Source organism: Peromyscus maniculatus, chromosome 6 (genome assembly GCF_049852395.1).
Source record: "Peromyscus maniculatus bairdii isolate BWxNUB_F1_BW_parent chromosome 6, HU_Pman_BW_mat_3.1, whole genome shotgun sequence".
NCBI classification, from domain to species: domain Eukaryota; kingdom Metazoa; phylum Chordata; class Mammalia; order Rodentia; family Cricetidae; genus Peromyscus; species Peromyscus maniculatus.
Window position 1 is genome coordinate 3,679,033 of NC_134857.1, and position 27,332 is coordinate 3,706,364.

A 27,332-nucleotide genomic window follows, 5' to 3' on the forward strand; every position below is an offset into this window, starting at 1 on the left:
ATGCGCACGTGTTTGCGCATGCATGCACACACATACACACACACACAAGCACACACACTCACAGAAACACTACAATCTCCAGGTGTGTCTGTGTTGAGTATTTCCACACAGGTTTAATGATGCAGAGAGACTTCTGGAATTTGTAGTCACAATCCTACTGATTAAAGAATAATTAATGCTGAAACCAGCTAAGCACTAGTTTTAGTTTCTCCTTGTTTAGTGAATGCAAACCCACTCCTGTTGCCAAAAGTCTCTGTATTGAATAGATAATCTAGATTCTTTGAATCTTACTTAAATGTGATTTTAACTGCATCTATATTTCAAAGTTTTAAGGACATATTAGAAAGAAAAGTGAGAGCTGAGAAGCTGCCAAAAGGAACTCTGAGTGAATTGAATTATAGAATTTGTGTTGATTATTGTTTTCATTGTCCTTTGGTGGAGATGAAAAGGAAGAAGTGTTTCATTGTAGAAGTTTCAGTGGCATACCACTCATATTCCAGGCATCTCAGTATTTGATACCCTGTTCTTGACACCGTTTGGTGGTTTATGTGGTTTGACCTTCCTGGAGGAAGTACGTCATTGGTTGGAACTTAGGGTTTCAAAACCCATGAACCATTTCCAGTGTTCTCTCTCTGCTTCATGTTTGCTGTCCAAGACAAGAACCTTAGTCTCAGATTCCTGTTTTAGTTTTAGGTACAGCTGATCATAAGATAGTGCCAATTGTTTGTCCTTAGATAGTGCTGAGAACAAGAATCAAACAAAAGAAAGCTGAATAGAAACTGTGTATAAGATAATATAATAATTTAGTCCTTAGAGAAAACACAAGGCAGTCTTCATATATAATACATAGCATCACTGCTTTTTTTTTTTTGTTGTTGTTGTTGTTGTTGTTTTCTTAGACAGGGTTTCTCTGTGTAGCTTTGCGCCTTTCCTGGAACTTGCTTTGTAGACCAGGCTAGCCTCGAACTCACAGAGATTCAACTGCCTCTGCCTCCTGAGTGCTGGGATTAAAGTCATGTGCCATCATCACCCGGCACTTTTGGTTTTTAATGGGTGTATGTAGGAAATACAAAGAACCAGCAAACACATGACAAGACATCATCGAATAGATGTGTACAGCATTCAGTACAGCACAACTATGAAATCCCTCTTAAAACTATGATGCTCCAGCTTAGTATAAAGAGATCTTTACCTAAAGGATTTACTCTATCCTCTCTCCATAGATGCACATCCCATTAGCACATGTATAGACATGTGACCACTATACTTAAAAGCTGAACAAACAATTGCATCCTAGCATCTTATTCTGTAACAGGCCTGGTTTACATACTACTTATCTTTGGGTGTTTTAGAGGAAGACACCCCCCCCACACACACACACCACCATTTAATTCCACTTTGTATGATTTACTATGACCAAAGCATTGCCAAATTTTTTGTATCACCAATTCTACTCTTCTATATCACAGCGCAGTAGAGGAGTGCTACCCAGTACATGAGATGCCATTTGTAATCTCCACAAAATTAACTCCAAATGGATCTTACACATCAATGTCAAATTCAAAGTGCAGAACTCCTAGAAGATACTCGAGAAACTATGCCTCTCTCAGTTTTGCAACCTGTCTAAGCCTTGGGAGGTTTCTCTAAGGCCCGGATGTATAAGGGAGGGGCGGGGATGGGGGGGCGGGGAGAGTTCCTTCTCTAAAACTAGGAATATGCTTGGGGGAGCTGGTAAAAGTCTGGGACCAGGGCCTTTGGGAAGGGTTTCTTCAGATCCTGAGAGCCATCTCTTTCCACACCTGGGGCTGTGGTAATCCCTCCCAGCCTCTGTGGACTTTTTTTAAATAATGTTCTAGAGATACCTTGTGTTCCTCTTGTGCAATATTGTCAGATTAGCCTCCTTCTGAAAATGTATGCTTTCTTTTAAAACTGAACGCATTGTTTTATATTAACTAGAGACTTGCTGTGGAATTTGGCTCAAATCTCCAGCCAATCTGGGATAGGTTTGTGCTTCAGGTGGAAGAAGCCAGGGCTGGGAACCACTGGACTGTTTCCCTTCAGCTTACCCGGTCCTGTCACTCAGGGCTCACTAGCCAATCAGGGAGTCGAGCGGACTCACCAGTCAGATGGGAGTGTTCTTCCTCCTGGCGCTAGGGTTCTGGTTCAGCTCTTATGATGAGGAAGTAGGAAGTTGGCCTCTTGTGCTGTACCCCGTGCGCTCTGCTGTGGGTTGAGTACTTGGCAGCTGCGCCATGGTGAGCAAGGGGCTTCTGTTCCCAGACCGGGAGGAGTGGCCGGCCACGGTGAGCAAGGGGCTGCTTTCCCCAGACTCGGATGAGCGGCCGGCTGAGCCGGAGCCGGGTGGTGGGTCCTCCCGAAGAGGGTGGGAGCCAGTGGCCAGAGGCAGAATTCAGTGTGGTCCTGCCTGATCCTGTGCGAGCCTGGAAGTCCCACATGTTCCTTCCTGGTCCTGTGTGTCACGCGTGTATTCCTTTGTGATCCTGCGTGTCCTACGTGGCCCTTGCAACTCCTTGGGCTGGGGCTGAAGCCTCTGAATAACTTCTCTCCGTGGGCAGAGCATCTGTGTCTGTGCAGAGCATTGGGAACAAGACTTAGAAATACCCTTGTTGATGTCACTGTGAAGTGCTGGGGCCTGTAATGCTTGTATTGTCACCTTGGAAGGCAGATTTGCCAAACTCAGAAAGCCCTGGTCTCTGTAGAATCTTTAAGCAGTTCTGCATTTTCAACATTTAGGTTTAGGATCCATCTGTAGTTAATTTTGTGGAGCTGGTAAAGGACAAGTCCTGTGTAGAGTAGCACTCCACTGCTAAACTGTGATGTAGAAGAGTAGAATTGATGGTAATAGAATTGATGGTAAAATGATTTACCCATTTTTAGGAGACATTAAGTCACAAAGTAGAATTAAGCTAAGGGAGGGCTGTCTCTCAGATATCCCTAAGATATGTATTATGCTAACCGTGCCTTTTAGAGATTAATATGATAAGATGTAAATACTTGTTCCCCAGGACTAACCAGCCATCTGGGAACATTCCCATAACAAAGGAGAAAATGTAATTTACAACCAGTCAAAAGGGTCCCCCCATTCCCTGCCCCCTGTCAAAGAACAGGCCTCTAACATGCTGCTCACAGGGTCACAACCAACATTAAGTCCTGGTGTGCTGCCATCATAGTCTAGAACAGCTGCATTTCCAGTCTTTTTGAACAGTGTTTTTGAGTCAAATTCTCTGATGTAGATTGAGGACTTGAATCCTGTCTGTATCCCCACAGAGCATTCCCCTCACTACTGTCCTGACCAAGCACCATGAATTCTTTTTTTTTTTTTTTTTTTTTTTTTGGTTTCCCGAGACAGAGTTTCTCTGTATAGCTTTGTGCCTTTCCTAGAACTCCCTCTGTAGGTCAAGGAGGCCTCGAACTCACAGAGATACACCTGCCTCTGTCTCCCGAGTGCTGGGATTAAAGGCGTGCGCCACCACTGCCCAGCCAGCACCATGAATTCTTGTATTGCAGGTCTGTAGCACCACAGAGTTCTAAAGTAACCACTTTGAGTCACATGGTGGACTGTCCATTGCAGTAACAGGAAAGTATTTGTGTGTGGATCATGGCATCTCCCTTAAGACCAGAAGAGGAGGAGGAACAGTGTCCTGTGTATACTGCATGGGGAAACAGGCTAGGCAATAGCTAGACCATGGGCTGGAGTTTAAGGCAGTGAGCTGCAGAGGTCTCCATCATAAAAAAGGACCCGCTGGGCAGGGGGAGTGACTTTCTGTGTAATTTAACTCCTGGTATTATTCCTTCCATGTGAATGAAGTTAGATAGAATTGGTGGATGTACAATTTAGGGAGGGTAACTTGAAGTACTGAGTCTTCAGTTTCCAGTTAGGGAACTCTCCTGTGCAGATATGTACATTCCTGGTTGACACAGTTAAGTCAGCTCAGAGGTTTGAGACACAGGCCATTGGCTTTAACTCCATGTGTCAGCTTATAGCACCCAGCAGCTGACACTTTACATGGGAAAGTCATGCAGTGTCTTATGAATGGCATTCTCTCTAGCAGGGAAGTGCCTACTCTGTTGCAAAATCAGTACTGCTAAGTGTTCTTCCAGTTATTTCTATCATTTTAAAAAGTCAATTAGTGGTACCATTTTTTAAATTTCACTTTCTTTAAATGTATTATAGCTCTAATCTGTTTTCCAATGTTTCCTATCCATTAAGAATTTCTTTCCGCCGGGCGGTGGTGGCGCACGCCTTTAATCCCAGCACTCGGGAGGCAGAGCCAGGTGGATCTCTGTGAGTTCGAGGCCAGCCTGGACTAGTTCCAGGAAAGGCGCAAAGCTACACAGAGACACCCTGTCTCGAAAAACCAAAAAAAAAAAAAAAAGAATTTCTTTCCAATTTTTCTTAGGTGCTATTTATTTATTTATATACCTTTATAGAGTAGTGGTTCTCAGCATGAAGGGTAGAGGCTCCCTTTAACAGCAGTGGTCTTAGACCATTGGAATACACACATATTTTTATTATAATTTATAACAGTAGCAAAAATTTTAGGTATGAAGTAGCAGTGAAAATAATTTTATAGTTGGGTTCACCACCTGATAAAAGACTGTATTAAAGTATGACAGAATTAGGAAGGTTGGTAACCACTGGTTTAGACCAGTGTCCCCTGTAGCTCAAGTTTGTCTCACACTACATAATTGAGAATTTCTTGGAATACCACATCCTGCCTCTGCTGCCCAGTGCTGGGAAGACAGTCCTGCAAATCCTTCCAGGATGGGCCTTGACTGGTCAGTGAGATGGAAAATAGACCAGTGAATGAGTGTCCTCAACCTCTCTAGATTTCATTGTGAAATTACAGATGAAGTGGGCCCTGTGTAAGAATTGAGTTCACTGACCCACAGTAAAGCCGGTGTAGTCACAGCCCAGAAAGGGTTGGCAAGAAGGAGGTGAAAGCTTTCCTGCTGTGACAGGAGTTGACAGTAACAATGAGTAGTGAGGTCATCGATTTTAGACATTCCATAAATGTCCTGACTGACCATTTCTCTTTTTCACAGACCAGACAATCAAGAATCTGGATAAAGAACTGAATTTTTATGAAACAAAATTACATTAGTTACACCAGTTCAACCTAAATAGAAGAACTGGATAAAATGGTGTGGCCCTGCCTAATGTGAATCTTTTCCAGGTTAAGATGTACAGCCTGGGAGAAATGCATGAGTAGTACTTAGTGTGCTCTAGTACACATCCCTAGTCTCTGGAGCACATGGCCATAAAGCCTGTTTCAACTTTCCAACATAATTTTATGGGATTATTATTTCCTCATTTCCACTATCTCTTTCCTGGCTCCAAGCCCTCCCATAGACCCTTCATTGTGTTCTAATCCATGACCTGTTTCTGCTTCCACAACAGTTACTGTATGAATGTGACCTTTGCTTTGCGTCAGGACCTCCCAGCTCTGAAGCAAAGGTTTGGCTTCACTGGGCATTGAGTGTGTAATGGAATGTGCATGCAAAGGACCCAGTACCTTGAAAGAGGAATAGGAAGTGCTCTAGAGAATGAAATATTCTCTAAACTACAAGGTTCTCAGACTAGATACCTATCCAACCCTAGTGTGGAAGGGCAGAGCTGGGAAGGCTTGTGCTGTTTGAGTCATTGGCTCTCTGCTCACCCAGTAGGGTAACTGCTAATGTCCTGAGATACAACTGGGTGGTCCTAACTAATGCAGAGCTTTGGGAAGACTTAGCCATCAGTAGCACCAGTGGAAGGTGACTTCCAAGTTCTCTTTGGGATTCTCCTCTGCTTCTGCTATAGGGAGCTCTAAGGAATACCATAGCTATGCCATGGTGAATGTGGGGGTCCACTGTCCAGGACGAGCAGGTTGGTTGAGCTGTCAGAGTCTGAACTGCTGGGACTGGGATAGACCATGAGCCAGACTGTGTTTCTGTTAGTCCCTGTAGTAACCTGGGCAGTGGCCCTTTTCCTCTGATCCTTACTGATCCAGGGAGTGTGGATTCCCTGGGGAGGAGAAGGCTCTGCCACCCTGGCATGGGAGGCTATGATGCTTGTAATATCACTGTCCAGTGTGCACACACAGGCTTTGCTTCTGTGACAGTGGGAATCTGGGAAGACAGATTGGAAAACTGAAGGTCTGGTTTCTACAAGTTCTGGATGTTACTTTCCCCTTTCAGCTTTGTCTTATAAATGTTACAGACAGTTTAGAAAATGGTAGAAAGGGGGTGATGGAGATCATCCTTCAGCAATACATGATTAGAATGCTTTTAGCTTTCTGTTACTGCCAGCCACCATGGTGTGATTCAGTGAAGGTCAGTTTCAGGGGACAAAAGGAAGCTGTGAGCTACAGAGGTATCACAGGTTGCGTGGTTTTAGGCAGGTGGATAGGGCAGAATTCACATCTTGTGACATTATGTGGTTAGACATTAAATTATTCTTCTACAGTGTTTTCTGTGTGGGCATCACTGGGGCTGGGTTTGCCTGAAAACACAAGGGAGCATGAAGGCTGCAGAGCTATAGCAGGGTCTGCAGGAGATCACCTCCCTTTGCAGAGAGAGCTCTAGAACATGGGGCCTCTCTTAGAGAAATATCAGTAGCTAGAGGGTCAGAAACACAATTTAAGGTCACTTTGAGTTGAAAGTCATGAAATCTGTGTTTATTTAATTTCTATACACATAGAGTCATAGGCAGCTGCCTGCCTTTCATCTTGCCTTAAAAGCACTGGACTATAGGCATGCACTGTTGCAACTGGCTTTATAATGCAGAAATAAAGGGGTAGTTGCAAGATGAGTACTGTATCTGTTAACCCACTTTGTGTGTGTGTGTGTGTGTGTGTGTGTGTGTGTGTGTGTGGTCTGATTGTTCTTTATTTTATATCTAGAATCCACCTATGAATGAGTACAAACCATAACTGTCTTTCTGGGTTTGGGTTACCTCACTCAGGATGATTTTTTCTAGTTCCATCCATTTGCCTGCAAATTTCATGCTTTCATTGTTTTTCTCTGCTGAGTAGTACTCCATTGTGTATATGTACCACATTTTTTTCATCCATTCTTCCGTTGATGGGCATCTAGGTTGTTTCCAGGTTCTGGCTATTACAAATAGTGCTGCTATGAACATAGCTGAGCATGTATCTTTATGGTATGAATCAGCATTCCTTGGGTATATGCCGAAGAGTGGGATGGCTGGGTCTTGAGGTAGTTCGATTCCCAATTTTCCAAAAACCACCATACTGATTTCCACGGTGTTTGTACAAGTTTACATTCCCACCAACAGTGGAGGAGTGTTCCCTTTGCTCCACATCCTTCTCCAACATTGGTTGTCATTGGTGTTTTTGATCTTAGCCATTCTAACAGGTGTAAGGTGGTATCTCAGAGTCGTTTTGATTTGCATTTCTCTGATGATTAAGGATGTTGAGCATTTCTTTAAATGTCTTTCAACCATTTGTAGTTCTTGTTTTGTGAATTCTCTGTTTAGCTCTTTAGCCCATTTTTTAACTGGACTGTTCAGTACTTTGATGTCTAGTTTCTTGAGTTCTTTATATATTGTGGAGATCAATCCTCTGTCAGATGTGGGGTTGGTGAAGATCTTTTCCCAATCTGTTGGCTGTCTTTTTGTCTTATTGACTGTGTCTTTTTCCCTGCAAAAGCTTCTCAGTTTCGAAAGGTCCCATTTATTAATTGTTGTGCTCAGGGTCTGTGCTGTTGGTGTTTTATTTAGGAAATGGTCTCTGGTGCCAATGCGTTCAAGAGTGCTTCCTATTTTCTTTTCTATTAAGTTTAGTGTAACTGGATTTATGTTTAGGTCTTTGATCCACTTGGACTTGAGTTTTGTGCATGGTGACAGATATGGATCTATTTGTAATCTTTTACATATTGACAACCAGTTATGCCAGCACCATTTGTTGAAGATACTTTCTTTGTTCCATTGTATAGTTTTGGCTCCTTTGTCAAAAACCAGGTGTTCATATGTGCATGGATTAATGTCAGGGTCTTCAATTCCATTCCATTGGTCTGTATATCGGTTTTTATACCAGTACCAAGCTGTTTTTATTACTATAGCTCTATAGTAGAGTTTGAGGTCAGGGATGGTGATGCCTCCAAGGGTTGCTTTATCGTATAGGATTCTTTTAGTTATCCTCGGTCTTTTGTTTTTCCATATAAAGTTGAGTATTTTTCTTTCCAAGTCTGTGAAGAATTGTGTTGGGATTTTGATGGGGATTGCATTGAATCTGTAGATTGCTTTTGGTAAGATTGCCATTTTTACTATGTTAATCCTACCTATCCATGAGCATGGGAGATCCTTCCATTTTCTGATATCTTCTTCAATTTCTTTCTTTAGAGATTTAAAGTTCTTATCAAAAAGGTCCTTCACTTGTTTAGTTAGTGTTATCCCAAGGTATTTTATATTATTTGTGGCTATTGTAAAGGGTGATGTTTCTCTGACTTCTTTCTCAGGCCTTTTATCATTTGTGTATAAGAGGGCTACTGATTTTTTTTGAGTTGATCTTCTATCCTGCCACTTTACTGAAGGAGTTTATCAGCTGTAGGAGTTCCGTGGTAGAGTTTTTGGGGTCACTTATGTATACTATCATATCATCTGCAAATAGTGAAAGTTTGACTTCTTCCTTGCCAATTTGTATCCCTTTGATCTCCTTTTGTTGTCTTATTGCTCTAGCTAGAACTTCTAGTACTATATTGAATAAATATGGGGAGAGTGGACAGCCTTGTCTTGTTCCTGAATTTAGTGGTATCGCGTTGGGTTTCTCTCCATTTAATTTGATGTTTGCTGTTGGCTTGCTATAAATTGCTTTTATTATGTTTAGAAATGTTCCTTGTATTCCTAATCTTTCTAAGACCTTTATCATGAAGGGGTGTTGGATTTTGTCAAAGGCTTTTTCAGCATCTAAGGAGATGATCATGTGGTTTTTTTTCTTTCAGTTTGTTTATATGGTGTATTACATTGACTGATTTTCGTATGTTGAACCATCCTTGCATCCCTGGGATGAATCCTACTTGGTCATGATGGATGATTGTTTTGATGTATTCTTGGATTCGGTTTGCCAATATTTTGTTGAGTATTTTTGCATCAATGTTCATGAGGGAGATTGGTCTGTAGTTCTCTTTCTTTGTTGCATCTTTGTGTGGTTTGGGTATCAGGGTAATTGTAGCCTCATAAAAAGAGTTTGGTAGTGTTCCTTCTGTTTCTATTGTGTGGAACACTTTGAAGAGGATTGGTATTAGTTCTTCTTTGAAAGTCTGGTAGAATTCTGCACTGAAACCATCTGGTCCTGGGCTCTTTTTGGTTGGGAGACTTTTGATGACTGTTTCTATTTCTTTAGGGGTTATTGGTCTATTTAAATGGTTTATCTGGTCTTGATTTAATTTTGGTATGTGGTATTTATCCAGAAAATCGTCCATTTCTTCCTGGTTTTCCATTTTTGTGGAGTACAGGTTTTTGAAGTATGATCTGATGATTCTCTGGATTTCCTCAGTGTCTGTTGTTATGTCTCCCTTTTCATTTCTGATTTTGTGAATTTGGGTGCTCTCTCTTTGCCTTTTGGTTAATTTGGCTAGGGGTTTGTCTATCTTGTTGATTTTTTCAAAGAACCAACTCTTCCTTTCTTTGTTTTTTTGTATTGTTCTCTTGTTTTCTATTTCGTTGATTTCAGCCCTCAATTTGATTATTTCCTGGCGTCTATTTCTCCTGAGTGAGTTTGTTTCTTTTTGTTCTAGAGCTTTCAGTTGTGCTGTTAATTCATTGGTATGGGATTGCTCCATCTTCTTCATGTGTGCATTTAGAGCTATGAATTTTCCTCTTAGCACTGCTTTCATAGTGTCCCATAAGTTTGGGTATGTTGTACTTTCATTTTGATTGAATTCTAGGAACTCTTTAATTTCTTTCTTTATTTCATCCTTGACTCATTGATGTTTCAGGTGGGCATTATTCAGTTTCCATGAGTTTGTGGGTTTTCTATAATTTTTGTTGTTGTTGAGGTCTAACTTTAAGGCATGGTGGTCTGATAAGATACAGGAGGTTATTCCAATTTTTTGTATCTGTTGAGATTTGTTTTGTGTCCAAGCATGTGGTCAGTTTTTGAGAAGGTTCCATGGGGTGCTGAGAAGAAGGTATATTCTTTTGTGTTAGGATGGAATATTCTGTAGATATCTCTTAGGTCCATTTGAGTCATAACATCTGTTAGGTCTTTTATTTCTTTGTTAAGTTTCAGTCTGGTAGATCTGTCTTTTGGTGAGAGTGGTGTGTTGATATCTCCCACTACTAATGTGTGGGGTTTGATGTGCGTTTTAAACTTTAGTAGTGTTTCTTTTATGAATGTGGGTGCTTTTGTATTTGGAGCATAAATGTTTAGAATCCAGACTTCATCTTGGTGGATTTTTCCCGTGATAAATATGTAATGTCCATCCTGGTCTCTTTTGATTGATTTTAGTTTGAAGTCTGTTTTATTAGATATTAGGATAGCTACACCAGCTTGTTTCTTAGATCCATTTGCTTGGAAAGCCTTTTCCCAGCCCTTTACTCAGAGGTAGTGTCTGTCTTTGAAGTTAGGGTGTGTTTCTTGTTTGTAGCAGATGGATGGGTCCTGTTTTCTTATCCATTCTGTTAGCCTGTGTCTTTTTATAGGTGAGTTGAGACCATTGATATTGATGGATATTAATGACCAGTGATTGTTAATTCCTGTTATTTTTTGTGGTTGTGTTGTATTGTCCTTCTCTGGTGTATGTTGGTGTGGGATTATCTATTGCTTGATTTTTCATGGATGTGTTAAATTTCTTTGGGTTGGATTTTGCCTTCTAGTGCTTTCTGTAGGGCTGGGTTTGTGGACAGGTATTGATTAAATCTGGTTTTATCCTGGAATATTTTGTTTACTCCGCCTATGGTGATTGAGAGTTTTGCTGGGTATAATAGTCTGGGTTGGCATTTGTGGTCTCGTAGTGTGTGCCTAAGATTTGTCCATGACCTTCTAGCTTTCATAGTCTCTATTGAGAAGTCTGGTGTTATTCTGATGGGTTTGGCTTTATATGTTACTTGGTCTTTTTCCTTTGCGGCTCTTAATATTTTTTCTTTGTTCTGTGTGTTTAGTGTTTTGATTATTATGTGGCGAGGGGACTTTTTTTTGAATCCAGCCTATTCGGTGTTCTGTAAGCTTCTTATATCTTCATAGGTATTTCTTTCTTTAGGTTAGGAAAGTTTTCTTCTATGATTTTGTTGAATATATTTTCTGTGCCTTTGAGTTGGTATTCTTCTCCTTCTATCCCTATTATTCTTAGGTTTTGTCTTTTCATGGTGTCCCAAATTTCCTGGATGTTTTGTGTTATGACTTTTTTGTCTTTAGTGTTTTCTTTGACTGTCAAATCTATTTTCTCTATTGTGTCTTCAGTGTCAGAGATTCTCTGTTCCATCTCTTGCAATCGGTTTGTTATGCTTGTTTCTGTAGTTCCTGTTCGTTTAGTCAGGATTTCAATTTCCAGCATTCCCTCAGCATGTGTTTTCTTTATTGTCTCAAATTCATTTTTCAGATATTGGAATGTTTCTTTCATCTGTTTAATTGCTTTTTCTTGGCTTGATTTGATTTCCCATTTTTTGTTCATTTTTTCTTCCATTTCTTTAAGGGAGTTTTTTATTTCCTCTTTAATGGAGTTCTTCAATTCCTCTTTAAGGGAAGTTTTTATTCCCCCTTTAAGGGAGTTTTTCATTTCCTCTTTAAGGAAAGTTTCTATTTCCTCTTTGAGGGAATGTTTTATTTCTTCTTTAAGGGCCTCTATCATCTTCTTAAAGTCATTTTTAGGGTTGATTTCTTCTGTTTCTTCTGTAATGGTATGTTTAGGTCTTGCAGGTGTAGAATCACTCGCTTCTGATGTTGCCATATAGGTCTTTATGTTGTTGCCTGTATTTTTGCACTGGCGTCTACTCATCTCTTCCTCTGTACGGTGCAGATGGTGTCTGTGTCTGAGAGTGCCTCTCTTGTTCTAATTTTTAGTGTTGGTTTAGTAGGGGTTCTTGGTTAAATTGGTGCTATTGGGCTATTTTTTCAGGGGCAGCTGATTTCAGTTGGTGAATTATATACTTATGATTCTGGTGATCTGGTTTGGTGGCTGGGTAGCACCTTCTTCTGTGTTCCCAGGTCACGTTTTGTTCATTCGTCAACTCCTCAGCTGATCTTGTTTCTTCAGACTTCAAACTGTAGGCATCTGAATCCTCTCCCAGATGGGTTTCAGCGGAGCAGGGTAGTCTCACCAACACCTCCAAGTTGTTGGGTTTCACAGGATCAGCAGCTCGGCCCTGGATTGTCCTCAGACGGAGTGTTCAGATTCATTCTGGTTCCGACCCACGGAGATAGCTCCTTCCCCAGGTGTTGGAGTTAGGGTCGTCCCTGTTCCAAGCTGCGTCTACTTGTCTCCGTCCCTGGGCCTGTGTACCTCTGCGGTCCACTGCCGGGCCTGTATGTCCCTGTCAGCTGCTGCTGGGTCTGTCTGCCTCTGCGGGCCGCCACCGGGCCTGTATGTCTCTGCCAGCTGCCGCTGGGCCTGTATGTCCCTGTCGGCCGCCGCTGCCGGGCCCGTCTACCTCTGCGGGCTGCCCCTGGGCCCGTCTACCTCCGCGGGCCGCTGCCACAGTCCTACCTGCTTCTGCTTGTCTCTGCCGCCGGGTCTGTCTATCTCTGTGGGCCGCCGCCAGGCCTGAATGTTCCAGTCAGCCGCTGCCGCCGGGCCCGTCTACCTCTGCGGGCTGCCCCTGGGCCCGTCTACCTCCGCGGGCCGCTGCCACAGTCCTACCTGCTTCTGCTTGTCTCTGTCGCCGGGTCTGTCTATCTCTGTGGGCCGCCGCCAGGCCTGAATGTTCCAGTCAGCCGCTGCCGCCGGGCCCGTCTACCTCTGCAGGCCGCCGCCGCAGGCCTACCTGTGTCTGCTTGTCTCCACCTGCTTGTCTCCACCGCCAGGCCTGTCTACCTCTGTGGGCCACCGCTGCCGGGCCCGTCTCAGGAGTGAATATTTTAAGGACACAATTCTGCTCACTTGGCTTAATGAAGGAGTGAGTCTAATTATATGTATTGCTTAGTCATTCCAAAGCTTGAGGCTTTTAATAAACATTGCATGGCAACATGTTCATGTGACAGGAGTTACATGGTTTAGTCACTTGTTCTGTCTGCTTGCCACGTGACTGGTGGCTTACCGGCTTCTTTACATGCTGCTTCTCCTGGCGGTGGCTGCAGTGTCTCCCTAACCCACTTTCTTAGTCCTGATGTTTACCAAGAAGAGTTTTTGGAGTGATCTTTGGATAGTGTAGACTTGTGAGGGAGAGCCACACTTAAGAATTGACACAAAGCCATGTTTACAGTTCTGTTGATTTTGTAAATTTCATTTCAATGGGTCCTTAGGGAGTCTCTCTCTCTCTCTCTCTCTCTCTCTCTCTCTCTCTCTCTCTCTCTCTCTCTCTCTCCCCCCTCCCCTCCCCTCTCCTCTCCTCTCAGTTTCTCAGTCTCTCTGACTCTCTCCTCTTTGATAACAAGATAATTTAGAGACACAATCTTATGTTCTAACCCTGTCTGACCTGGAACTCACTATGTAGTAAATAGGCTAGACCTGGAACTCACAGACATCTGCCTGCCTCTGCCTTATATGACCACACCTGGCTAAAAAGAGATGTTTATCATGGATTTAGCACAGATATTATTAGAAAGAAAGGACTTTTGGATAGTGTAGTCTTGTGAAGGAGAGCCACACTTAAGAATTGACACAGATATGTTCAGTCCTGCTTGACAAAATTATGTCAGCTTAGAAGATTGAGAAGTAGACTCTGTGTGTCAAGTTACAGATCTCAGTAGCCAACATGTGTGTATGGGCAAGATCAGTTAGTCTCTTATTAATTGCATTTCCTCAACTAGGGAAGATTCTATTGTTTTTAAAAGTCAATATAGCTAACATAGCTAAGTTTTTATCTTAAAAATAAAGTACTTTTATCATGCTAAAAAGACAATTGTTATTTTTTAAATTTCATTTTCTTTAAATGCATTTCTTCTGTTAGATGTGACATTGATGAAGATCTTTTTCCCATTCAGTAGGCTGTTGTTTTGTCTTATTGACTGTCCTTTGCCATACAAAAGCTTTCAGGAGGTCCCGTTTATTAATTTTAAAGGGCTGATCTCCAAAATATATAAAGAATTCAAAAATCTAGACCTCAAAATATTGAACAATACAATTAAAAACGGGCTACAGAACTAAACAGAATTCTCAATGGAAGAATCTCAAATGGTTGAAAGACTGTTAAGGAATTACTCAACATCCTTAGTCATCAAGGAAATTAAAATCAAAATGACTCTGGGATACCATATTACACCTGGCAGAATAGCTATGATCAAAAATATTGAAGAAAGCTTATGTTGAAGAGGATGTGGAACAAGGGGAACACTCCTCCACTGTTGGTGGGAATGCAAATGTGTTCAGCCACTTTCGAAATCAGTATGATGGTTTCTCAGAAAATTGGAATCAGTGTACCTCAAGACCCAGCCATACACTCTTAGGCATATACCCAAGGATTATTCAATCATACCACAAGGACACATGCTCAGCTATGTTCATAGCAACATTATTCATAATAACCAGAACCTGGAAACAACTTAGATGCCTCTCAAATAAACAACGTCTAAAGAAAATGTGGCACATATACACAATGGAGTACTACTCAGCAATTAACAAAAAGATATCATAAGTGTGCAGGCAAGTGGATGGAACTAGAAAAATATCATCCTGAGTGAGGTAGCCCAGACCCAGAAGAATAAACATAGTGTGTACTCATAAGTGGATACTAGATGTATAAAGCAAAGGATAACCAGAATACAACCCACAGCTCAAGAGAAGCTAGCTAACAAAAAGGACCCTAAGAGGGACACATAGGTAGCCCAGAGATGGAAAAATAGATGAGATCTGCATGAGCAAAGTGAAGGTGGGGGGGTTAACGGAGGGCCAGGAATGGGGTATGATAACATAAGGAAATGGGAGGTTTGAGCTGGAACAGGGACAGAGTGGGAGAGCAAGGGAAGAGATACCATGATAAATGAAGACATCATGTGAATTGGGAGAAACAGGGTGCTAGGGAAGTTCCCAGAAATCCACAAGGATGATCTCACTTTGGACTACTAGCAATAGTTGAGAGGGTGCCTGAACTGGTCTATTCCAGTAAGTAGATTAGTGAATACCCTAACTGTCATCATCGAGCCTTCATCCAATTACTGATGGAATCAAATGCACAGATCTATGGCCAGGTCCCAGGCCGAGCTCCAGGAGTCCAATTGACGATAGAGAGGAGGGATTCTATACGCAAGGGACATTGAGATCATGATGGGAAAACATGCAGAGATGCCCGCCAAACTAGTGGACACAGACGAACTGTGTAACCAATAGCTGAGGAGCCCCCATGGGACTAGACCTGCCCCTCTGGATATGGAAGGCAGTAATTTAGATTGAACCGTTTGGTGGGCCCCCAGGCAGGTATCCATCCCTGGTGCATGAGCAGGCTTTTTGGAGCCCAGTGCCTAAGGTGTGACACCTTGGGTAGCCTTTTGCAGAAGGGAGGGCTTTGGACCTTCCTCAACTGAATGTACCAGTCTCTGCTAACTCCCCATTGGAAAATTTGACTTGGAGGAGGTGGGAATGGGGGATTAGTGGGGGGGGGGAGGCTGAGTGATGGCAGGAGGGCAGAACGGATATCTGTGGTTGGTATGTAAAATGAATAGAAAATTTCTTAATAAAAATTTGAAAAATAGCACTATATAGTTTCTGATGACAGTCCGCTGGTGAAGCCAGCAGGAACTTTCACAAAGCCTGTTACTATTAAAGAGAACTCCCTTGCTTTACAGTAGATGCCTATCAGCCCTGTGTGTAAGACCCCATCAGGTAAACCTTTAATTTATAGATGGATTGAGCAAAATGATTTCTAGTGCCAGGTTGCAACTTCATACAGAGTCTGCTACAAAGCAATTTGAAGAATGTCCATCACAACTTAGAAGCCAAATTTGAGAGGAATCACCCAAGTTGTACTGGTTCTGGAAACAGGAAAGATGCACAATTTAATTAAGGTCATGATTTCTTTCATGACATCAGTTTAGCACTGTTGTACACTTTTGTTTTTGTCAGAGTCAGAAACTCTGTGTGGAGGCTATGAGTGTTCATTGCATAAAGGTGTGAAGATGAAGCTGGGTTGCATTTTGAGACCATCAGATGTTGAAATACCCAAGCTATGGGACATCTGCCATGGAAAGCTACATACATTGAGTGGGGGTAGCAAAGGAGAGACATGTATGAAAAGTTGCAGTATTAAAGCTATCTAAGTGTTTTGAGAAAGAAGCCCCATGTATCTGAGACAGAGCAAGAGTATTTAGTGTTTGCCCTGCTGAGTTTTAGTCTTGCCTTGGTCCAATCTTGCCATACTGTGTCCATATTCCTCTACTTCCTTTCTTTATTAAAATTTATTTTGTCTCACACAATACACCCCAAAATACAGTTTCCCCTCCTTCTACTCCTTCTCTGTACCTCTCTCCCCTAAATCCCCTCCTCCTTCATTTCTCTTCACTAAAGGGCAGATCTCCCAGGCATATCAACAAAACATGACACAGCAAGTTATAGTATGATTAGCACAAGTTCTCATATCAAGACTGGCTTAGGCAACTATGGAGGAGGAATAGGATCTAAGAGTAGGGAAAATAGTCAGAGATACCCTTACTCCCACATACACATCAAGGTTAAAAAAACCATAGCATGTATGCAGAGGACCTGGCACAGACCCATGCACGACCCATGGTTGCTGCATGGGTCTCTTTGAGCCCCTTTCGTCCCTGCCTATTTCATTCTGTGGACATGTTCTCCTGGTGTCGTTGACCCCTCTGGGTCCTACAGTCCACCCTTATGCAGGGTTCCCAGAGCTCCAGCTAATATTTGGATGAGGATCTCTGTATCTGCTCCCATCAGTTGCAGGAGGAGGCCTCTCTGATGACAATTGGACTGGGCACTAATCTATGATAATAGAATATTGTTAGATATCAATTCATTGACTTTTTTTTCTTTTTGGTCAGTTGTATTTGGTTCTACCCTAGTTCTCTGAGCCATCCAACTTCTGGTTCCTGTTCATCCAAACAGTGTTGGGCATGGGCTCCCTCTTTGATCTTGGGCCTCAAGTTAGTTCAGTAATTGGTTGATTACTTCACAAATTCCAAGACACCATTACCTCAGAATATTTTGCAGACAAGGTAAGTGTGGGTTGAACATTTTTGAGGCTAGGCTGGTATTCCATTCCCACCACTGGGAGCCTTATATGGCTAGTTCAGGCTCCATATTCTCAAATATTTGGAGTCCTCATTAGAGTCACCCTGATAGCTTCCACAAAGATTCTACCATACTAGGTTTCCACATCACCCCTAATAGCTCGCCTATTGCACTCACTTTTTCCTATATTCTCTCCCTCTGTCCCCCTCTTACTTGATATTTTCTGTTCCTGTCCCCAGTCCAACCATAAAATCTATTTTATCTCCTCTTCCCAGGGAGATCCATGCATTCCCCTGCCTCCACAAACATCCTGGTGCTTATCCTCTCTGGGTCTGTGGATTATATTGTTGGTATTGTTTACTTGATAGCTAATGTCTAATTATAAGTGAATAACATATCACATTTATCTATGTGGTTCTGGGTTGCCTCACTCAGAATAATAAACAACTTAAGAAACTAGACATCAACAAATAAAATGGTTCAATTAAAAAATATGGTACATATCTAAACAGAATTCTTAATAGAGGAATCTAAAATGGCTGAAAAACACTTAAGGAAATGTTAAACATCCTTGGCAATCAATGAAATGTAAATCAAAATTACTTTGGTTTTTTTTTTAATTTATTTATTATGTATACAGTGTTTTGTCTGCATGTATTCCTGCACACCAGAAGACGGCACCAGATCTCATTACAGATGGTTGTGAGCCACCATGTGGTTGCTGGGAATTGAACTCAGGACCTTTGGAAGAGCAGCAAGTGTTCTTAACCGCTGAGCCATCTCTCCAGCCCTACTTTGGTATTTCATCTTACACCTGTCAGAATGTCTAAGATGAATGACACAAGTGACAGCTCATGCTGGCTAGGATGTGGAACAAGGGGAACACTCCTCCGTTGCTGGTGGGAGTGAAAACTTATTCAGCCATTATGGAAATTAATATACCAGTTCCTCAGATGATTGAGAATCTATCTACCTCAAAACCCAGCTATTACCACTCTTGGGCATATATCCCCCAAATGTTTCTCCATCCTGCCACAAATACACTTGCTTAACTATGTTCAAAGCTGGTTTATTCATAATTGTCAGGAACAGCTATGTCTGTAAGAGATTGTGTTGATGATTGATGTGGGAAGGCTCTTCCAATGAGTTGGCAATATCTCTAAGCAAGTGGACCTTGGATGGATAGGAGAGCTGGCTGAGCACAAGACAGTGACAAAGCAAGTGAGAAGCCCAGGAAACAGTGTTTGCCCATGGTTTTAATCTTCATTTTCTATACCACAATGATGGATTGTGACCTGGCAGAATCAGCTAAATAAACTTACCTGAGATGATTTTGATTAGAGGATTTAATCACAGCAGCAGAGAAGCAAGTTAGAACTAAAAAATGGAACATCCAAAGTGATTGTGTTGCTGGGAAGTATCTGGGAATGTTGTCCTTTAGAGGAATGTAGAAGAAATCAGGACTTAAATGACAAAAGTCATAGAAAACTATACACAGAGCTCAATAGGCTGTTCTTGTAGGATGAGGAAGATGAGACTCTTGAGAGTAATACACACAGAGGAGGGCAAGGTCATAGATTTTAGTGAGAAGTAGACTCTAGGAAACATTAAGCTAGAGGTCATTTGTGTCTTATTTGGCCTAGAATCTTCCTTATTCTGCCCTTGCCCTGAGAAATTGAGTAAGGCCAAATTAAAAAGTAATGGGCTGACTTCTTAGATGGAATATTGAATCTGTTGCTTGCTATTATTGATGACTCATTCAGGTCTACAGTGAAAAAAGTAATATTTTTTTTCAGAAACCAGTGACAATGAAAAGGTAGTTTCAGATGGAAGTAATATGCTGAATCAGATAGGAATTTTCAAGGAGATCACCATTAAAGAGAAGAAAGCCTATCTAGGTACCCTAAGGGCATCATGTTAAGCCTTCAGTTAATGAGAGGATTAGGCAAAGTGATTCCTATTCCCAGGAAGCAGCTTCATACAAAACCTGCTGCAAGTGTTGTCCAAACTCTGCAAGGTCCCTCTCAATTAAGAAGCCAAACCTTGTTCTGGTTATGGAAATAAGAAAGAAGCAAAATTTCTGGTCATGGATTCCTGATCTGTGGTTTCAGTTTAGCACTTTTGCAGTCATCTATGTTTGGCAGATTCAGAGCCCCAGTGAGGATCCTGTGAAAGTTCATGGCTTGAAGCTTTGAGCATGAAGCCCAGGTTGCATTTTGAGACCACAAAATGTTGAGATACCAAAGCTGTGAGACATCTGCCATGGAGAGCTGCATATAGGGAATGGAAGTAGCCAAAGAGATATATGAGAAATTTCAGGAAAATGAGACACCTAAGCTCTGAAACTGAAGCCCCATATGTCTGAGACAGAGGTGCTGGATTTGGTGTTTACCCTGCTGGGTTCCAGTCTTACCTTGGTCCAGTCTTCACTCACCGTGTTCCACTTCCTCTTTGGGAATGGTAATGGGTATTCTGTGCCAGTGTATGTTGGAAAGATGTAACTTCTTTTCTGATTTTACAAGATGTCAGAGTCAAGGAATCACCTGAGTGTCCAAAGAGACCTTGAACATTTGATATTTTAGGTGCTGTTGAAGACTGAGGATCATTGAAGATAGACTAAATGCGTTTTGATCATGGGGTGACCTTAAGCCTATGTTCAGGATGTTTTCAATTGAATGACAACTCTTCCAGATAGGATAGTGTATTTGAATACTTCTCTCTCCTTGGTGGCTTTCTTTGGGGTGCTTGGGGAACCTTTAGTAGGAAGAGTCTTTCTGGATGAAATTCCTCACTGGAGAAGGAATTTGAGTGTCTTTAGCCTCAATCCATTTCCTATGCAGCTGTACTCCCAACCACAGCAACAACCCCTACAATGAGCAAGTCACCAGACACACACCACAGCATAATCACACAGACACCTTTCCAGTCAGTACAGACAATTTCTAATGTTATCATGCCTCTAGGTACAACTCTATTATCACCAAAGTCCACCAACACTGGAATAGGATCATCAGTGTTTCTAGGCCTCAGAAAAACAGATAGGACCATTCAACAGCATTAAGCACACCACAGGATACCATCCCATCATTTGGAACTGGGACACTCACTCTTCCTGAGAAGTCAACTTTAACTCCACTCTCACTAAAACTAGACAAAGTCACTGACACAAACAAACCTTTACCCATGACTAGTTTGGCAGTTAAAAACACCTCTTCACCAACCACAGCCACCCTGAGGAAAACTGTTCACAGCAAAGTCCTATCTGAGACTCAGGAAAATGATACTCCAACTGTTTCCCCAACCCCAGCAACAATGTCCACAATGAGCAAGCCACCAGACCCATACCACAGCACAGTCACACAGACATCTTCCCAGCCAGCACAGATGGGCTCAAGCACAGGCACTGGTACAGCCCAGTCAGCTGTGAATTCCACAGCCCTTGTCTTTAGCTCATTTTCTTTGTGTCTGGCTGTCATGTCTTATACCACTGCTATACCTGATATCACTATATCCCGTAAGATATAGTTGAAGCAATTGATATTCAGTGCTAAGACATTTTGTAACCTGAGTTTTTGTCCATTTTGTTGTTTTTATTTTTGTTTTTGAAGAGGTTTCTCTGTGCAGCCCTGGCTGTCCTGAAAGTACCTCTGTATACCAGGCTGACCTGAACTCAGAGATCCAAATTATTCTGGCTCTTATGCCCTGTGATTAAATGTTGGCCATCATGCCTGGGCTTTTTTGTTTTTATCTTATTGGGTGATGGGATTGTTGTATAGGTATTTCTACATGTCAAGCATGTGCTGTTTTGCTGAGCTTCACCCATATCTTGAATTTTGAATTATGGCAGAATGTATCATTCTCTTTCCCAGGATGGCATACTCATGACATTAAAACTGCGTGAGTCTTCTGAGTCTTTCAATTGCAGCTGTGTGACATTCTTCCTACCTATTATGTTGGTTTTCGATTCTTTTGAGGAATGTGCATCTTTTGCTTGTATGCATGGATATGTACCACATGTGTGCCTGGTCCTCACAGCAATCAGAAAATAGTTTCATAACCCCTGAACTTGTAGTAATGGATAGTTGTAGGCCCCCATATATGATGAGCCCAACTCTCTGTAAGTCCAGCAAGAGCTCTTAAATATTGAGCCATTTCTATTGTCCTATGTTATTTTTATGATCAATATTTACATTGCTAATGTTTTCATCTCTTCACTTGTAGCTTTAAACATGCATTCCCTTTTAGTAAGATGTTATTATTGTTATAATTTAAACTGGTTTCTGGAAGATCAAAACAGAACTGGAGTGTATGCATAATTCTTTGTAGAAACTTCCATAGAAACCTGTGAGTTCTTTCTATCTTTCTTGTACAGTTTATTTTTATGGGGGAGAAAGGGTCTTACTAATATGTAACTGGCTAACCTGAAATTCATTGCATAGGCAGGCTGGCAGAAAACTCAATTAAATTCTCCTGCCTTTGCCTTGTGAGTGCTGGGATTAAAGACTTGAGCCAGTACACCCCACTTGCCCATTTTTTTTGTAGTTAGTAATTGTTCATTCAATTTCTCTAATTTGTACTTTGATCTGTTTGCTTGCCTCTGTTATATTTATCTTTAAAAAAAAAAATGATTGTTGGTTTTGAGCCTAGCTGAGCATTGGTGGTGCATGCCTTTAATCCCAGCACTCAGGAGCCAGAGCCAGGAGGATCTTTGTGAGTTTGAGGCTAGCCTGGTCTACAGAGTGAGATTCAGGAAAGGCACAAAGCTACACAGAGAAACCCTCTCTTGAAAAAAAAAGATTCATTTATTTATTATATATACAGTGTGCTGTCTGCATGTCTGCCTGCAGGCCAGAAGAGGGCACCAGATATGATTACAGATGGTTGTGAGCCATGTGGTTGCTGGGAATTGAACTCAGGACCTCTGGAAGAACAGTCAGTGCTCTTAACCACTGAGCCATCTCTCCAGCCCCTCTTTATATCTCTTAATAGGCATTTCTCCTGCAAGGCTATATCCTAGACCAAATGTTTAGAAATGACAGATGTGAACCTCATTGTTCAGTTTTTGTTTTCTAAAATGAGTTGATGATTAGAACTTTTGTGTCATAGAATAACTGTGGGGAGCCCCAGAATTATATGAATATACTGCCAAAGTAGTATACATCACCATGCTGTCAGTATCACACTTTCTGTTGTACAAATGTATGGAATATTTTAGACTGCAGTGACCTATGATGATGTGCATATCGACTTCACTTGGGAGGAGTGGACTTTGATGGATCCTTCCCAGAAGAATCTCTACAAAGATGTAATGTGGGAGACCTACAGAAACCTTACTGCTGTAGGTAAGACTGAATTTTTTTTATCACGTTTTAAAATAAGGGGACACCTCTTCCTTACTTATTGATACACTTTTGTAATTTAAATTGATAAAGAAGAAGAATGAGGTGAATAAATCTGGCATTGTCCTAAGGTTCATTGTAGATAATAATTTAACTTTTGCACAGTTTCCCATGATATATGATATATTTTCTGGTACTGTATTTTAGGCTACAGTTGGGAAGACCATGATATTGAAGAACATTGTCAAAGTTCTGGAAGAATTAGAAGGTACTTCTCATGTGCTGACTGATACAAATGTGCCTATGGAGAAATTTTAATGTGTCCCAGAAGTTTTAAATAAAAGCAACAATGTAAATAAGCACACTTTAAAGTGTACTGATGATTGTTAAATTCTCACAAAACCAAATACCTCAATGCCAGGTAGCTGATATGTTTTTTCATGCATTCCTCTAAGAAAGAACACAGTGAAACAATGCCTTCACTGACATTCCCATTTTAAATACAGCTCCATGATAGCTCTGCTGTTGAACAGCCAATCTGTTTAATTTCATGCCACTCAGATACTGTAAAAGGAATATGTGTTGAATAGGTGATAAGTATATATCCAAGTATATATCTATGAGGAAAAGAAAGTCGAGTTGTGTGAATGCAGTGTGGAAACATTTTATTTATTTGTTTTCCTTTATCAGTATATCATATACTACTCTGGATACAAGCCATGTGAACATATGAAGGATGCAACATATCTCTCTCTCACACACACAGAATAATTACAAGATAAGTAATAGTCCCCAATTTGAGTAGAAATTTTGAGTGTGATACAAGTTTAAACATAATTGATTTTCCAACTTCATTGTGAATACATCAAGACACCCAGACTGAAGAAAAGCTCTATGAGTATTGGAATGTATAAATATGTCTATTATCCTGGTTCACTTTGCAAGTGGAGTATGACCCTCACTATTGGAAAACTTATGAGTGCAATAAGTGTGTTAATGCTTTGAGTTCTTCCAGTTCTCTTCAAATATGTGAAGAATCTCATACAGACAAAAGATTCTATAAATGTGGATCCTATAATAAAGGCTCTTACCATTACAGATACCTTCAAAGACACAAAACAGCCCTAAATGAAGGGAAACACTATGAATGTAAACTTTAAGATCTTATTTGTCTTAAAAATTATACAAAATTGTAAAATTAATTCATACAGTTATAAATATTCATCACTGTTTTGAATGTGATAAAGCTTTTACATGTGCCAATTATCTTTACAGGTCCAAAGAACATCATATTGGGAAGAAACCCTCTGAATATACTCAATGTGCAAAAGCACTTTTATATTATGGTCATCTTCAGAATAATGAAAGTATTCATACTGGAGAGAAACTCTATAGTTGTATTCAATATGATGAAGCTTTTTCTCACAACATTAGTCTCCAAATACATGAAGAAACACATACTGGAAAGAAAATCAGTGAGAGTAATCAGTGTGGTAAAGCCTTCACAAGTCATGGTCACTTTCAAAAACATAAAGGAACACATACTGGTGAGAAACCTTATGAATGTAATCAATGTGGTAAAACCTTTGCATGTACCATTAGACTCCGAAGACATGAAAGAAGACATACTGGAGAGAAACCTTATGAATGTAATCAATGTGGTAAAGCCTTTGCATGTACCAGTAGTCTCCAAAGACATGAAAGAACACATACTGGAGAGAAACCCTACAAATGTAATCAATGTGATAAAGCCTTTTCACAAAACAATACTCTCCAAATACATAAAAGAACACATTCTGGAGAGAAACCCTACAAATGCAATCAATGTGATAAAGCCTTTTCACAATACAGTAATTTTCACATGCATAAAAGAACACATTCTGGAGAGAAACCTTACAAATGTAATCAATGTATTAAAGCCTTTGCATGTGGCACTAGTCTCCAAATACATGAAAGAACACATTTTGTAGAGAAACCCTACAAATGTAATCAATGTGATAAAGCCTTTTTACAACACAATCGTCTCCAAATACATAAAAGAACACATACTGGAGAGAAACCCTACAAATGTAATCAATGTGATAAAGCCTTTTCACAACACAGTCTTCTCCAAAGACATAAAAGAACACATACTGGAGAGAAACCCTACAAATGTCATCAATGTGATAAAGCCTTTTCACAAAACAGTTATCTCCAAATGCATGAAAGAACACATACTGGAGAGAAACCCTACAAATGTAATCAATGTGATAAAGCCTTTTTACGACACAGTCGTCTCCAAATACATGAAAGAATGCATTCTGGAGAGAAACCCTACAAATGTAATCAATGTGATAAAGCTTTTGCATGTGCCAATACTCTCCAAATGCATGAAAGAATACATACTGGAGAGAAACCCTACAAATGTAATCAATGTGATAAAGCCTTTTTACAACATAGTCAGCTCCATATACATGAAAGAATACATTCTGGAGAGAAACCCTACAAATGTAATCAATGTGATCAAGCTTTTGCATGTTCCAGTAGTCTCCGAAAACATGAAAGATCACATTCTGGAGTGAAACCCTACAAATGTAATCAATGTGATAAAGCCTTTTCACAAAACAGTACTCTCCAAATACATAAAAGAACACATTCTGGAGAGAAACCCTACAAATGCAATCAATGTGATAAAGCCTTTTCACAACACATTCATCTTCACATGCATAAAAGAACACATTCTGGAGAGAAACCCTACAAATGTAATCAATGTGATAAAGCCTTTGCATGTGCCAATAGTCTCCAAAGACATGAAATTATACATTCTAGAGATAAACCCTACAAATGTAATCAATGTGATAAAGCCTTTTCACAACACGGTCATCTCCAAAGACATGAAAGAACACATTCTGGAGAGAAACCCTACAAATGTAGTCAATGCCATAAAAACTTTTCACGACACAGTCTTCTCCAAATGCATGAAAGATCACATTCTGGAGAGAAACCCTACAAATGTAATCAATGTGGTAAAGGCTTTGCATTTTCTAATAGTCTCAGAAGACATGAAAGAACACATACTGGAGAGAAACCCTACAAATGTAATCAATGTGATAAAGCCTTTTCACGACACAGTTATCTCCAAAGACATGAAAGAACACATTACTGGAGAGACATCCTTCAAATATAATCAATGTGATAAAGGCTTTTCACAACACAGTAACCTTTAAATTCATGAAAGAACACATACTGGATAGAAACCCTATGGATGTAATCAATATGGTAAAGCCTTTGCATGTACCAATAGTTTCTGAAGACATGAAAGAACACACACTGGAGAGAAACCCTACAGATATAATCAATGTAATAAAGGCTTTTCACAATACTCATCTCCAAATACATAAAAGAACACAAAAGAATCTAGAGAGGAAACCCCATGAATTTAGTCAATGAGATAAAGTCTTTGCATGTGGTGGTAATTTCTGCATACATAAAGGAACTCATACTGGAGAGGAACCTTACAAATGCAATCAATGTAATAAAGCCTTTATATGGCACAGTTATGTCCAAATACAAAAGGAATGCATTCTGGACAGAGACTAGAATTTAATGAATGTGGCAAAACCTTTGTATGTCTCAACAATCTCAGAATACATAAAGGAATACATACTGGAGAGAAACCCTAAGACTGTAATCAGTGTGGTAAAGCCTTTGCAATTCAAGGTCATCTTTAAATACATAAAATAACATATACTGGAGAGAAACCCTGCTCTGGGATGGTCTGTATGTCAAATGTGTTGCTGTGATTGGTTAAAAAATAAAACACTGAGTGGCCAGTAGCCAGGCAGAAGGAAGTATAGGTGGGACAAGGAGGAGAATAATTCTGGGAAGTGGAAGGCTGAGTCAGAGAGACACTGCCAGCGGCAGCCATGACAAGCAGCATGTGAAGATGCCGGTAAGCCACGAGCCACATGGCAAGGTATAGATTTATAGAAATGGATGAATTTAAGATATAAGAACAGTTAGCAAGAAGCTTGCCATGGCCATACAGTTTGTAAACAATATAAGTCTCTGTGTTTACTTGGTTGGGTCTGAGTGGCTGTGGGCCAGGCTAGAAAACTCTAGCTACAAAACCCTATGAATCTAATCAATTAGATAAAGCCTTTTCAAAACACAATCACCTCCTCCAAATCCATAAAAGAGCACATACAAGAGAGAAACCCTATGAATGTTATCAATGAGGTAAAACCTGGATGTGCCAGTAGTCTCTGAATACATAGAGGACCTCGTACTAGTGAGAAGCCCTTCAAATATAATCAATGTGATAATGCCTTTTCATGCCACAGTCCTCTCTAAACACATGAAAGAATACATTCTAAAGAGAACCCCAATGAATAAAATTAATGTGGTTAAGCCTTTACATGTGCCAATAGTCTGCAAATATATAAAAGAACACATATTGGAGTGAAATCCTGTGATTGTAATCCATGTGGTGAAGCCTTTTCACAACAGACCAGTCTTCAAGTGCATGAAAGAACACATACTGGAGAGAAAACCTAAGAATGTAATCAATGTGATAAAGCCTTTGCATGAATCAGCAGTCTTTGAAATCATGAGAAAAAAATCACACTTAGAGAAACCCTATAAATGTAGTGAATGTGGTAAAGTTTTGCAGTATATATTAGTCTTTATAAAAAAATAAAACTTAATGTGTAA

General features: G+C 40.6%; 1 protein-coding gene across 1 annotated transcript; it reads left to right on the forward strand.

Moving 5' to 3' along the window:
- Positions 1-2,140: 2,140 nt before the first annotated feature.
- On the forward strand, positions 2,141-27,332 carry LOC102906561 (uncharacterized). The gene is made up of 4 exons (XM_076573843.1): positions 2,141-2,303; positions 22,517-22,643; positions 22,848-22,908; positions 23,916-27,332. The coding sequence occupies exons 1-4, from the start codon at positions 2,253-2,255 to the stop codon at positions 25,804-25,806; spliced, it is 2,130 nt and encodes a 709-aa protein (XP_076429958.1). The 5' UTR covers positions 2,141-2,252; the 3' UTR covers positions 25,807-27,332.

Bases quoted from the DNA above. Each gene is read 5' to 3' on its own strand.
- LOC102906561 (XM_076573843.1), top strand. From the start codon at position 2,253: ATGGTGAGCAAGGGGCTTCTGTTCCCAGACCGGGAGGAGTGGCCGGCC. The intron at 22,644-22,847 runs GTAAGACTGAAT...ACTGTATTTTAG, and splicing joins CAGAAACCTTACTGCTGTAG to GCTACAGTTGGGAAGACCAT. The intron at 22,909-23,915 runs GTACTTCTCATG...TTATCTTTACAG, and splicing joins AGTTCTGGAAGAATTAGAAG to GTCCAAAGAACATCATATTG.